This window comes from Colius striatus, chromosome 12 (assembly GCF_028858725.1).
Source record: "Colius striatus isolate bColStr4 chromosome 12, bColStr4.1.hap1, whole genome shotgun sequence".
Lineage (NCBI taxonomy): Eukaryota > Metazoa > Chordata > Aves > Coliiformes > Coliidae > Colius > Colius striatus.
In genome coordinates this window covers 153753-165765 of record NC_084770.1, presented here as the reverse complement: position 1 = coordinate 165765, position 12013 = coordinate 153753, and the positions used below count along the sequence as shown (strand labels likewise).

At 54.1% G+C, this 12013-nt stretch overlaps 1 protein-coding gene across 1 annotated transcript; it reads left to right on the top strand.

The window, feature by feature from the left end:
* Positions 1-4953: 4953 nt before the first annotated feature.
* On the top strand, positions 4954-8814 carry LOC133626465 (UPF0598 protein C8orf82 homolog). The gene is made up of 2 exons (XM_062006008.1): positions 4954-4972; positions 8309-8814. The coding sequence occupies exons 1-2, from the start codon at positions 4954-4956 to the stop codon at positions 8812-8814; spliced, it is 525 nt and encodes a 174-aa protein (XP_061861992.1).
* Positions 8815-12013: the final 3199 nt, after the last annotated feature.

The window sequence follows — 12013 nt, the reverse complement described above, 5'->3', positions numbered from 1 at the left end:
CAAGAAGAGCGGCTCGGTGCTGCCCCCTGGCGGAAAGGGGCCGCGGTGCGCTCGGCGCTGCCACCCGGTGGCGACGGGCGGTATTGCAGCCGGGGCCGGTGCGGCGCTGCCTCCCGGTGGCGGAAAACGAGATCGCAGCCCGGGAGCCGCGCGGCGCTGCCACCCAGTGGCGGAAAACGAGATCGCAGCCCGGGACGCTCGGCGCTGCCTCCCGGTGGCGGAAAATGAGATCGCAGCCCGGGACGCTCGGCGCTGCCACCCAGTGGCGAGAAACGAGATTGCAGCCCGGGACGCTCGGCGCTGCCACCCGGTGGCGGACAACGAGATCGCAGCCCGGGACGCTCGGCGCTGCCACCCAGTGGCGAGAAACGAGATTGCAGCCCGGGACGCTCGGCGCTGCCACCCGGTGGCGGACAACGAGATCGCAGCCCGGGACGCTCGGCGCTGCCACCCAGTGGCGAGAAACGAGATTGCAGCCCGGGATTCGTGCGCTCGGCGCTGCCACCCAGTGGCGGAAAACGAGATCGCAGCCCGGGAGCCGCGCGGCGCTGCCACCCAGTGGCGGAAAACGAGATGGCAGGCTTCAATCTGCGTTTCATGTGTTTGTTGTGCCTTTCTCTTCTACCTTTTCCCTAACGATTTTCTAGCGGATTTCTGCCTTTCTTCTGTATTTCTCCTGCCTTACTTCTTGCTTCCTCCCACGTTTTAGTGCCGTTGCTCAGCCTTTGAACTGCCGTTTTTCCCATCGTTTCAAAATTCGTTTCCAACGTTTTCTGTCTCTATTCTGATATTTTTTCCGCCGTTCTCCTGCCTCTCTTCTGTCCTCCCTCTGCCTTCTCTCAGCCTTTTCTCTGTGCGTTTTCTGCTTTTTTCCCGCGGTTTTCTATATTTTCCTGCCACTTTTCTGCCTTTCTTCGCCAATTTCTTCTCCCTGACCGCTCCCTCGCTTCCGCCTTTAATCTCCCTTGCTTCTGGGTTTTTTTTCTGCTTTTTTACTGCCGCTTCTTTGGGTTTTTTCTGCTTTTTTTCGAATGTTTTCGGCTTTTTTACCTGCCGGCCAATCGGAATCGCGCGTCGCCCGTTCCCGGTTCACGTGGCCGCCCGCGGCCAATCGGAAAGCGGCGTCGCTTCGTCCGCCATCTTGAATTTCTCGACCAATGGGAATCGCGCGTCGGCGTCGCTTAGCAACGCCCGAGCCAATCGGAACGCCGCGTCTTCTCGCGGCCATCTTGAATTTTTCGCCCAATCGGAATCTCCCGTCGGCGTCGCTTAGCAACGCCCGAGCCAATCGGAAGGCCGCGTCCTCTCGCGGCCATCTTGGATTTTTCGGCCAATCGGAATCGCGCGTCGCCCGTTCCTGCTTCACGTGCCCGCCCGCGGCCAATCGGAAAGCGCCGTCGTTTCGCCGCCATTTTGAATTTCGCGGCCAATCGGAATCTCCCGTCGGCGTCGCTTAGCAACGCCCGAGCCAATCGGAAGAGAAGGCAAGCTGTCTTCTGCTGTAAATGCTCGGTGTTGGTTAAAAATGGTAACTCGACTACTCCTCTGACTTTAATGGTGGTATATATCTGAAAGTTACAGAATTTGGTCGATAATTCGAGTGCTTTATTGAATGTACACAGTATAAAAATACATATTTCTCGTCTAAGACTTGGAATATTCTTCTGAATGTATGAAAGGTAACTTTCTGAAATTAAAAGGATTTGACTGATAATTCGAGGACATGTTTGAATTTACTGTGTGTACACAATACAACATACAGAATTTGTGCCTGATAACTAGACTACTCCTTTGAATTTAATGCAGGTATATATCTGAAAGTTATAGAGTTTTCTGAGAATTGGAGAGCTTGGTGGAATATAATTTGTGCACACAGTATAAAAATACGGAATTCTCGTCCAAGGCTTGGAGTATTCTTCTGAATTTATGACGGGTAGCTTTCTTAAAGTGATAGGATTTGACTGATAATCGGAAGACTTGATTGGTTTTACAGTGTGCACACGATAAAACGTACGGAATTTGTACGTGATAACTAGACTACTCCTCTGAATTTAATGCTGGTATATATCTGAAAGTTGCAGGATTTGGGTGATAATTGGAGGGCTTGGTGGAATGTACTTTGTGCACACAGTATAAAAGATAGAGAATTCTTTCCAGAGAATTACAGTATTCTTCTGAATTTATGACAGGTAGCTTTCTGAAACTGAAAGGATTTACTGATAATTGGAAGACTTGATCGATTTTACAGTGTACACAAATTTACACATACAGAATTTGTGCTTGATAACTAGAGTACTCCTCTGAATTTAATGCTGGTATATATCTGAAAGTTAAAGAATTTTGGCTGATAATTTGAAGACTTGGTGGAATGTATTTTGTGCACACAGTATAAAAGATACAGAATTGTTTTCAGAGAATTTGAGTATTCTTCTGAATTTATTATAGGTAGCTTTCTGAAACTGAAAGGATTTGACTGATAATTGGAAGCTTTGGTTCATTTTATAGTGTGCTGAGATTTACACATAAAGAATTTTTGCCTGATAACTAGACTACTCTTCTGAATTTAATGCTTGTATACATCTTAAATTTACAGAATTTGGCTGATAATTCAAGGTCTTGGTGGAAAATAGTTTGTGTACACAGTATAAATATATAGAATTCTTTCTAGAGAATTGGAGTATTCTTCTGAATTTATGACAGGTAGGTTTCTGAAAGTGAAATGATTTGACTGATAATTGGAAGCCTTGATTGATTTTACAGTTTGCACAGATTTAGACATACAGAATTTGTGCCTGATAACTAGACTACTCATGTGAATTTTTTGCTGGTATATATCTGAAAGTAAAAGAATTTGGCTTATAATTGGAGGGCTTGGTCGAATGTACTTTGTGCACAGAGTACAAAGATACAGAATTATCATTTGAGAATTGGAGTATTCTTCTGAATTTATTACAGGTAGCGTTTTGAAACTGAAAGGATTTGACTGATAATTGTAGGACGAGGTTGAATTTACTGTGTGTGCATAATACAACATACAGAATTCGTGCCTGATAACAAAACTACTCATGTGAATTTTATGCTGGTATATATCTGAAGGTTACAGAATTTGGCTGATTATTGGAGGGCTTGGTTGAATGTACTTTGTGCACGGAGTATAAAGATACAGAATTGTTTCCAGAGAATTGCAGTATTCTTCTGAATTTATTACAGGTAGCGTTTTGAAACTGAAAGGATTTGACTGATAATGGAAGACTTGATTAATTTTACAGTGTGCAGAGATTTAGACATACAGAATTTGTGCCTGATAAGTAGACTGCTCATCTGAGTTTAATGCTTGTATGTATCTGAAAGTTAAAGAATTTTGGCTGATAATTGGATGGCCTGGTGGAATGTACTTTGTGCACACAGTATAAATATACAGAATTCTTTCGAGAGAATTACAGTATTCTTTTGAATTTATTACAGGTAGCTTTCTGAATCTGAAAGGATTTGACTGATAATTGGAGGACATGGTTGAATTTACTGTGTGTACACAATAAAACATACAGAATTTGTGCCTGACAACTAGAGTACTCCTCTGAATTTAATGCTGGTATATATCCGAAAGTGACAGAGTTTAGCTGATAATTGGAGGGCTTGGTGGAATGTACTTTGTGCACACAGTATAAAAGTACAGAATTGTTATCTAAGAATTGGAGTATTCTTCTTAAGTTATTGCAGGCAGCTTTCTGAAACTGAAAGGATTTGACTGATAATTAAAAGACTTGATTGATTTTATAGTGTGCACAGATTTAGACATACAGATTTTGTGCCTGGTAACTAGACTACTCCTCTGAATTTAATGCTGGTATATATCTGAAAGTTGCAGGATTTGGGTGATAATTGGAGGGCTTGGTGGAATGTACTTTGTGCACACAGTATAAAAGACAGAGAATTCTTTCCAGAGAATGGGAGAATCGGGGGATCCCCAAGGCACAGGGGGTCCCCGAGGTGGATGTCACAGGGTGAGGGGGGTCCCGGGGTGGGGGGACCCCCAGCGCTACCTCCCAGCTCTGCTCACTGCCAGGCGTGGGGGGGAGGAGGCACAGGGGGAGGGTGGGGGGTGACACCGGTGTGTGGGGGGGTCCCCACTTCCTCTGTTCCCATTTAACCCTTTCCCCCCCTCAGCTTTTGTATTTCCCCTCTCTCTTTTCCCCCTTTTTCCCCTTTTTCCCCCTTTTTTTCCGTTTCAGCCTTTTATTTATTATGAAGCCGACTCCAAGCATCTCCCCGAGCCCCCCCACCCCCGCGGCTGTGGGACCCTCCCCGCGCGTGGGCCGGGGGCGTGGGGGGACAGGGGGGGGGGTCCAGATTGGGGGGAGGGGTCCAGAGGCACCACCCCCCGCCCCTCCCCCCACGGCGTGTGAATAAAAAGCGTCTGGCCGGTGCTGCTCGTTCCCTCTGGAGCCCGTCAGTGGGGGGCTGCGGGGGGCTATATGGGCTATGGGGGGCTGTAGGGGCTATGCTGAGGCTATGGGGGGCTATCAAGATACTATGGGGGCTATGAGGAGGCTATGGGGGGCTATGAGGGCTATAGGGGCTCTGAGGAGGCTATGGGGGGCTATGAAGGAGCTATAGAGACTATGAGAAGGCTATGGGGGGCTATGAGGGGGATATGAGGAGGCTATGGGGGGCTATATAGTCTATAAGGAGGCTATGGGGGGCTATAGGGGCTATGAAGGGGCTATATGGGCTATGGGGGGCTATAGGGGCTATGTAGGGGCTATATGGGCTATGGGGGGCTATATGGGCTATAACGGGGCTATGGGGGGCTATATCGGCTATGAGGATGCTATGGGGGCTATGGGAGCTATGAGGGGTTTATAGGGGCTATAGGGGCTATGAAGAGACTATGGGGGGCTATGAGGGGGCTATAGGGGGCTATGAAGGGGCTATAGGGGCTCTGAGGAGGCTATGGGGGGCTATGAAGGGGGTATGGGGGCTCTGAGGAGGCTATGGGGGACTATGAGGGGGCTATAGGGGGCTATGAAGGGCCTATAGGGACTATGAGAAGGCTATGGGGGGCTATGAGGAGGCTATGGGGGGCTAGACGGGGCTATAGGGGCTATGAGAAGGCTATGGGGGGATAAATATGGTGTCTATAGGCTTCGGGGATGCCTATAGGGATATATGTGGGTGCCTACAGAGTTATGGGGGTGTCTGTATGGTCATGTGTGTGTCTATAGGGATACGTGTGTGTGTGTCAGTAGGGTTATGGGGGTGTCTATAGGGATATATGTGGGTGCCTATATGGTTATGGGGGATGCCTATAGGGATCTATGGGGGTGTCTATAGGGTTAAGGGGGTGTCTGTAAGGTTATGGGAGTGTCTCTAGGGGTACGTATGAGTGTCAGTAGGGTTATGGGGGTGTCTGTAGGGATATATGTGGGTGTCTATAGGGTTAAGGGGGTGTCTGTATGAGTGTCAGTAGGGTTATGGGATGTCTCTAGGGATATATGTGGGTGTCTATAGGGTTAAGGGCGTGTCTGTAAGGATCCGAGAGGATCCCCAACGGATCCTGGGCAGAACCCCCCCAAAAAAGACCTCAACGAACCCAGGACAGAGGCTGGATGGATGCTGGATGGATCCCAACCGGATCCCAGCACAGAACCCAAACAGATCCTGGACAGTCTCCCCCAAAAAGACCTAAATGGACCCAGAGCAGAGGCTGGATGGATCCCAAATGGATCCCAGGCAACCTCCCCCTCCCCAAAAGGCTCTGAATAAACCCAGGATACAGCCTGGATGGATCCCAGCCCAGAGACAAAACAGATCCTGGATAAACCTCCCCAAAAAGACCCTAAATGGACCCAGGACACAACCTGGATGGATCCCAGCCCAGAGACAAAACAGATCCTGGACAAAACCCCCCCAAAAAGGCCCTAAATGGACCCAGGGCAGAGCCTGGATGGATCCCAGACAAACCCCCCCCTCCCCAAAAGGCTCTAAATGGACCCAGGACACAACCTGGATGGATCCCAGCCCAGAAACAAAACAGATCCTGGATAAACCCCCCCAAAAAGACCCTAAATGGACCCAGGACACAACCTGGATGGATCCCAGCCCAGAGACAAAACAGATCCCGGACAACCCTCCCCCCAAAAGACCCTAAATGGACCCAGGGCAGAGCCTGGATGGATCCCAGACAACCCCCCCCCCTCCCCAAAAGGCTCTAAATGGACCCAGGACACAACCTGGATGGATCCCAGCCCAGAGACAAAACGGATCCTGGACAAAACCCCCACAGAAAGACTCTAAATGGACCCAGGGCAGAGCCTGGATGGCCCCTGGATGGATCCCAGATGGCCCCTGGATGGGTCCCAGCCAGATCCCATTTGGCCCTTGCACCTGCTTTGGGATTTTGAGGCTTTTCCCCTTTTTTTCTGCAGCTTTTCCTCGATGACACCAAAGTGAAGAACTTCATCACTTGCTTCAAAGGTACTGGGATCCCCCCAAAACCCCCCCAAATCCTCCCCCTCAAAAATGACCCCTCAAAATGCCCCCAAAAACCAAAATCCTCCCAAAATTATCCCCCAGATCCTCTCTGACCCCTTCCAAAGACCCAAATCCCACCCTAAAACCCCCACAAATAAGCCTCCCAAATCCCCCCAAAAAACCAAACCCCAACTCCCCCCGACCTCAAAAGCCCCCAAATCCCAACAATCCCCCTCAAATCCCCCCAGAGCATCCCAAAACCTCCCAAATCCCCCCCAAAAAGCCTCCAAATTCTCTCCAACCCCCCAAAAAATGTCAAAATCCACCCAAACCCCCCAAAATATCCCCCCAAACAATCCCCAAAGTCTCCAAATCCCCTCAAATCACCCCAAAAAACACAAAAGCCCCCCAGAAACCCCCAAATCCTCTCCAGTCCCTCCAAAATAAATCCCCCAAAAATCCCAAAATCCCCCAAATCCCCCCAAAAAACCCCAAATCCCCTCCAACTCTCTCCAAAAGCAATCAAAATCCCCCCCAACCCCCCCAAATCTCCTCAGAACCCCTCCAAAAAACCAAATCACCCCAAAATCCCTCCTCCCCATCACCATTCAGTAGCGTTTTAGCCTTAATTAGGGTCTTTGAGACTCATCTTTATTTGGGGTCTCATCTGTATTGGGGGGGCTGTGGAGTGGGGAGAAGATACTCTCATCCCCTTCATTGCCTTTGTAGGTGCCAAAACATCCTCCTCTCAACCTAATTTGCATATTAATCACCGCCTTAATTAACCACTTCCTGCCCTTAATTGCTCCCAGGCACTTGGTAACACTGATCCCTACTCACCCCCCCTCCCCCCGTCCCCCAAACCTCCCTCAGCCCCTTCAAATCGCTTTCCCATTAAGGAACACCCCCCTTTCTCCGGTGTTAATTAGGGGAGGGTTAATTAACGAGGGTGTGAGGTTAATTAACGTTGCCTTCCTCACTCACCTGGAGCTGAACCCCGGCAGCCTCTATGGGAGGGTTCATTATGGAGAATTGGGGGTTAGTTAGGAGGGTTGGGGTTAATTAGGAGGGTGGGAGTTAATTAGGAGGTTTAGGGGTTAATTAGTGGGGTTACTTAGGGTCCATCCTGGCAGGTATCACCTTCCTCTTCCTCACTCCCTTAGCAGTGGTTGTTCTGAGCAGCTTTAATCATGAGAGGACTGAGGGTTGGAGGTTAATTAGGAGGGTTGGAGGTTAAATTAGGAGGGTTGGGGTTAATTAAGAGCACTGGGGGTTAATTGTGGGAAGGGGTTATCCCAGCAGACGTTGCCTTTCTCATCTTCTTCTTCCTCACCCTCCCTTAGAATCGCAGTGGTTGTTTTGAGGGGGTTAACCATGGGGGGACTGGGGGTTAGTTAGGGGCGTTGGAGGTTAATTAGGGGGATTGGAGGTTAATTAGGAGCACAGGGAGTTAATTCAGGGAAGGGGTTAATGATGGTTTATCCCAGCAGACGTTGCCTTCCTCCTCCTCATCTTCTTCCTCACCCTCCCTTAGAACCGCAGTTGTTCCAAGTGGGTTAATCATGGGGACACTGGGGGTTAGTTAGGGGGGCTGGAGGTTAATTAGGAGGGTTGGAGGTTAATTAGGAGCACACGGAGTTAATTGTGGGAAGGGGTTAATGATGGTTTATCCCAGCAGACGTTGCCTTCCTCCTCCTCTTCTTCCTCACCCTCCCTTCGCAGCCCCGCAGCGGCCGTTCCCAGCGGGCTAACCACGAGCGGCGATGCGGCTTAATTAAAAGGGGGGGCTGTTAATTAAGGAGAGGCGCGGGTTAATGAGGGTCCATCCCGGCAGACGTGACCTTCCTCACGTTCTTCTTCACGCGGCTGGAGCGGAACCGCAGCGGCCGCTACGAGCGCGAATTCCCGTTCGTGTCCCGCTGCGGCGCGGAGCGCAACCTCCTGCGCTGCGAGCACAGACCCATCGTCTTCACCCGCCTCCTGCCCCCGGACGCCTCCTCCTCAGCCTCCTCCTGCTCCCGCCGCGCCGTGCTGTCGTTCTGCGGCGGCGGGGAGCGGCTGGCCGTGCCGTTCCGGCCCGAGGCGCTGGTGATGCTGCCGGAGAACGGGCGCTTGTACCACCCGGCGCCGGGCCGGGCGGGGGGCGCGGGGCCGGTGCGCTCGGCGCTGGCTCTGGAGTGGGGGTCCCGCTTGGAGTACGAGCAGGGGCCGGAGCAGCCCCCGACTCACTTTTGGTGGGAGGGGAAGAGGTATCGGCTCACGGGGGAGCTGGTGCAGCTGCTGCGGGGAGGGGAAGGGGCGGGGGAGGCGGAGAGCGGCGGAGCCGCGGGGCGGGGGTGAGGCTTGGAGGGGGTGGGAAGGGGCATTGCATGGCCCCGGGCGAGGAGGAGGAGGAGGAGGCAGAGCTGGTGCTCAGCCACACCGTGTGGCTGATGCTGTGGTGAGGTGGGCGTTGCCGGTGCCAGGGATGTGGGTGTTGTGTGTGGGTCCCCCACTGTGATATTAAAGGTCTCTGGCAATTGAAATGAGCCTAGAGGTGATGGGTGCCACTGCAGCAGTGTGGGTGCAGCTGTGGAGAGGTTGGTGCTGCTATGGTGAGGTTGGTGCAGCTGTGGTGGGTGACACACGGTGCTACTGCCACAGTGTGGGTGTCCCCACGGGTGCTGCCACGCTGACAGTGTTGCTGCCACACTGTGGGTGCCACTGTGGTGATGTTGGCTGGTGTGTAGAGGGAAGGGAAGTTCTTCAGAGGGATGTGGCCATGGGCTGAGGTTGCCCGAGGGCAAGGAGCCAGCAGCGTGCCCAAGGGGGCAAGAAGGCCAGTGGCAGCCTGGCTGGGCTGAGCAGTGGGGTGGCAGCAGCCCCAGGGCAGGGATTGTCCCCTGTGCTGGGCCCTGGGGAGGCTGCAGCTCCAGGGCTGTGCTCAGTGCTGGGCCCCCTCACTCACTGCCACAGGGACACTGAGGGGCTGCAGGGAGAGAAGATGCACTGGGAAGCTCTGGGCTAAATGAGGGTACCTGAGGCAAAGGTTCAGTCTGCAGAGAACGAGGCTCAGAGGAGACCTGATCACTCTGACTCCCTGGCTGTGGCTGAGAGGGTCGGTCTCTGCTCCCAAGTTAAAAGCTACAGGCCAAGAGGAAAGGGGCTCAGGGTGCCCCAGGGGAGGTTGAGGCTGGAGCTGAGGCAGAACTGTTTCCCTGAGAGGGGTGTCAGCCCCTGTGCCAGGCTGCCCAGGGAGCTGGGGGAGTGCCCAGCCCTGGAGGGGTCCCAGAGCCGTGGGGCTGAGGTGCTTGAGGGCCGTGGCTCAGTGGTGCCTGTGGCACTGTGGGGTCAGGGTTGGACTCCAGCAGCTCAAAGGGCTTTTCCATCTGTAATGATTCTCTGGTCAGTGCCCTGTGTGCCAGAACAGCAGCCAGCTCTCTCCTTGGTCCATTAAAAGCAGAAGAGCTCCATCCCCTCCGCTGAGCTCTGCCACTTCCTCCTGCCAAGCATCCCAGGAGGACTTGGGTTAATCGGGCAAGGTGGGGTTGGCTTTAATGAACTCACCATAACCGAGTGGCACAGCCCAGAGCCCGGCACAGCGCCCCGAGGTGAAGCTTCCCTGGGGGGGGGGAGATGCTACAAGCTGAAGTAGTCGATGGCTCCGTAGCGCTGGAGGCTGGTCGCCCACACGGCGTCTGCTCTACCCGCGCTCGCCAGCAGCCGGCACAGCTCCGCCGGGAAACCCTCCTCCCCCTGCGTGGGGGTGTGGTGGCCGGAGCCCCGCGGCGGCTGCGAGTAGCCCACGAGGCGCAGGTCGGGCAGGGCCGCGCAGCGCCGCCGCGCTCAGGGGGTGCCGAGGAGACCGAGGCAGCGCAGGCGGCGGCAGCGGCGCAGCGCCGGCAGCAGCAGCTCCAGCTCCGCGTCCCCCAGCTGACACTCCAGCAGCTCCAGCTGCAGCAGCGAGCACGAAGCGGCTTCCAGCAGCGTCCGCAAGGGTTGCAGGAGGCTGGGGGACGTGAGGTTGTGGCAGCTCAGGTCCAGCTGGAGCAGGGAGGGCGCGTGGAGGCTCGAGGACAGGAAGATGAGGTCGGAGGGGAGCAGGCAGCAGAAGGCCAGCGCCAGACTCTCCAGGGGAGTCTGCAGCTCGCTGGGAGGACAGGATGGGGTGGCAGAGTGGGGAACCCCCAAAGCACCCCCAAACCACCACGAGGCTCCCCCACCTCCAAATCCCCTGAGGCCCTCCCCAAACCAGCCACAGACCCCTAAAACCCTGAGGCTGCCCAAATTCCACCCCCAGGATCCCCCAAAATCCCTCAGCTCCCTCAAAGTCTCCCCCAACCCCCGTGAGGTATCCCCAAACCTCCTGAGACCAGACCCCTGAGCTGAGGCAGAGCTGCTCTGGGACTCCATCTCCTCATAAGTGTAGACAGTTGCACAGTGCCAAACTGGGCAACTCCCCTAAAACCCCCTGAGCCAAGGCAGAGCTGCTGTGGGACTCCATCCCCTCTTAAATCTTTGCCCACAGGGTGTAGACAGTTCCCCAATGCCAAACCCCAACCCCAAAACACCCTGAGGCTGCCCAAAACATCTTCAGGCACCCCAAACCCCTCTTTTATGCCTCCCCTGAGCCGAGGCAGAGCTGCTGTGGGACTCCATCCCCTCTTAAATCTTTGCCCAAGGGGCAAATGCCAAACCTTCCAAACCTTCCCCCCAAAACACCCTGAGCCCCCCCAAAACCCCCTGAGACCAGCCCCCTGAGGTGAGGCACAGCTGCTGTGGGACTCCCATCTCCTCTTAAATCTTTGCCCACGGGGCAAATGCCAAACCTTCCCCCCAAAACCCCCTGAGACCAGCCCCCTGAGCTGAGGCAGAGCTGCTGTGGGACTCAATCCCCTCTTAAATCTTTGCTCACAGGGCAAATGCCAAACCTTCCAAACCCTCTCCCCAAAACCCCCTGAGACCAACCCCTGAGGTAGTGCAGAGCTACTGTTGGATTCCAGCCCCTCTTAAATCTGCCCCCACAGGGTGTGGGTGATACCCCAATGCCACCCCCCACACACACACACACATTCCCTCCCGCTGCAGCGTGTGAAGGTTTTGGAGTCCCTCCCCCAGCGGGCAGCTTACCCCAGGAGCTGCCTGAGTCTCCCAGAAAGCCTGGAGGAGTACAAATCGAGTTCCTTGAGGGCAGGCAGGGCCCGGAGGTGAGCGGCCAAGCAGCGGATGCCAGCGTCCGTGCCCGGGGGCTGTGCGGCGCACGTCCACGTTGCTGTAGGGCAGCTTGAGGCTGCGCAGCGCGGGGAAGCGGCTGAGGTGAGGCAGCACTGCGCACAGCCCCGCCAGCCCCAGGTTGTTGAAGCGTGAAACAACTCTGCGGACGGCGGCAGGCTCCAGGGAGTCCAGCAGGGAGACGACGGTGGAGACGGAGAGCTCCTCGGCGTGGAAGTCGCGGCAGAGCAGGCGCAGGGGGGCGCAGGGCGAGCAGAGGGCGGCGCGCAGCAATAGGCGCGTAGCAATAGGGCACCCCTAACCCAGCCCCCATCAATAGGGCATCCTA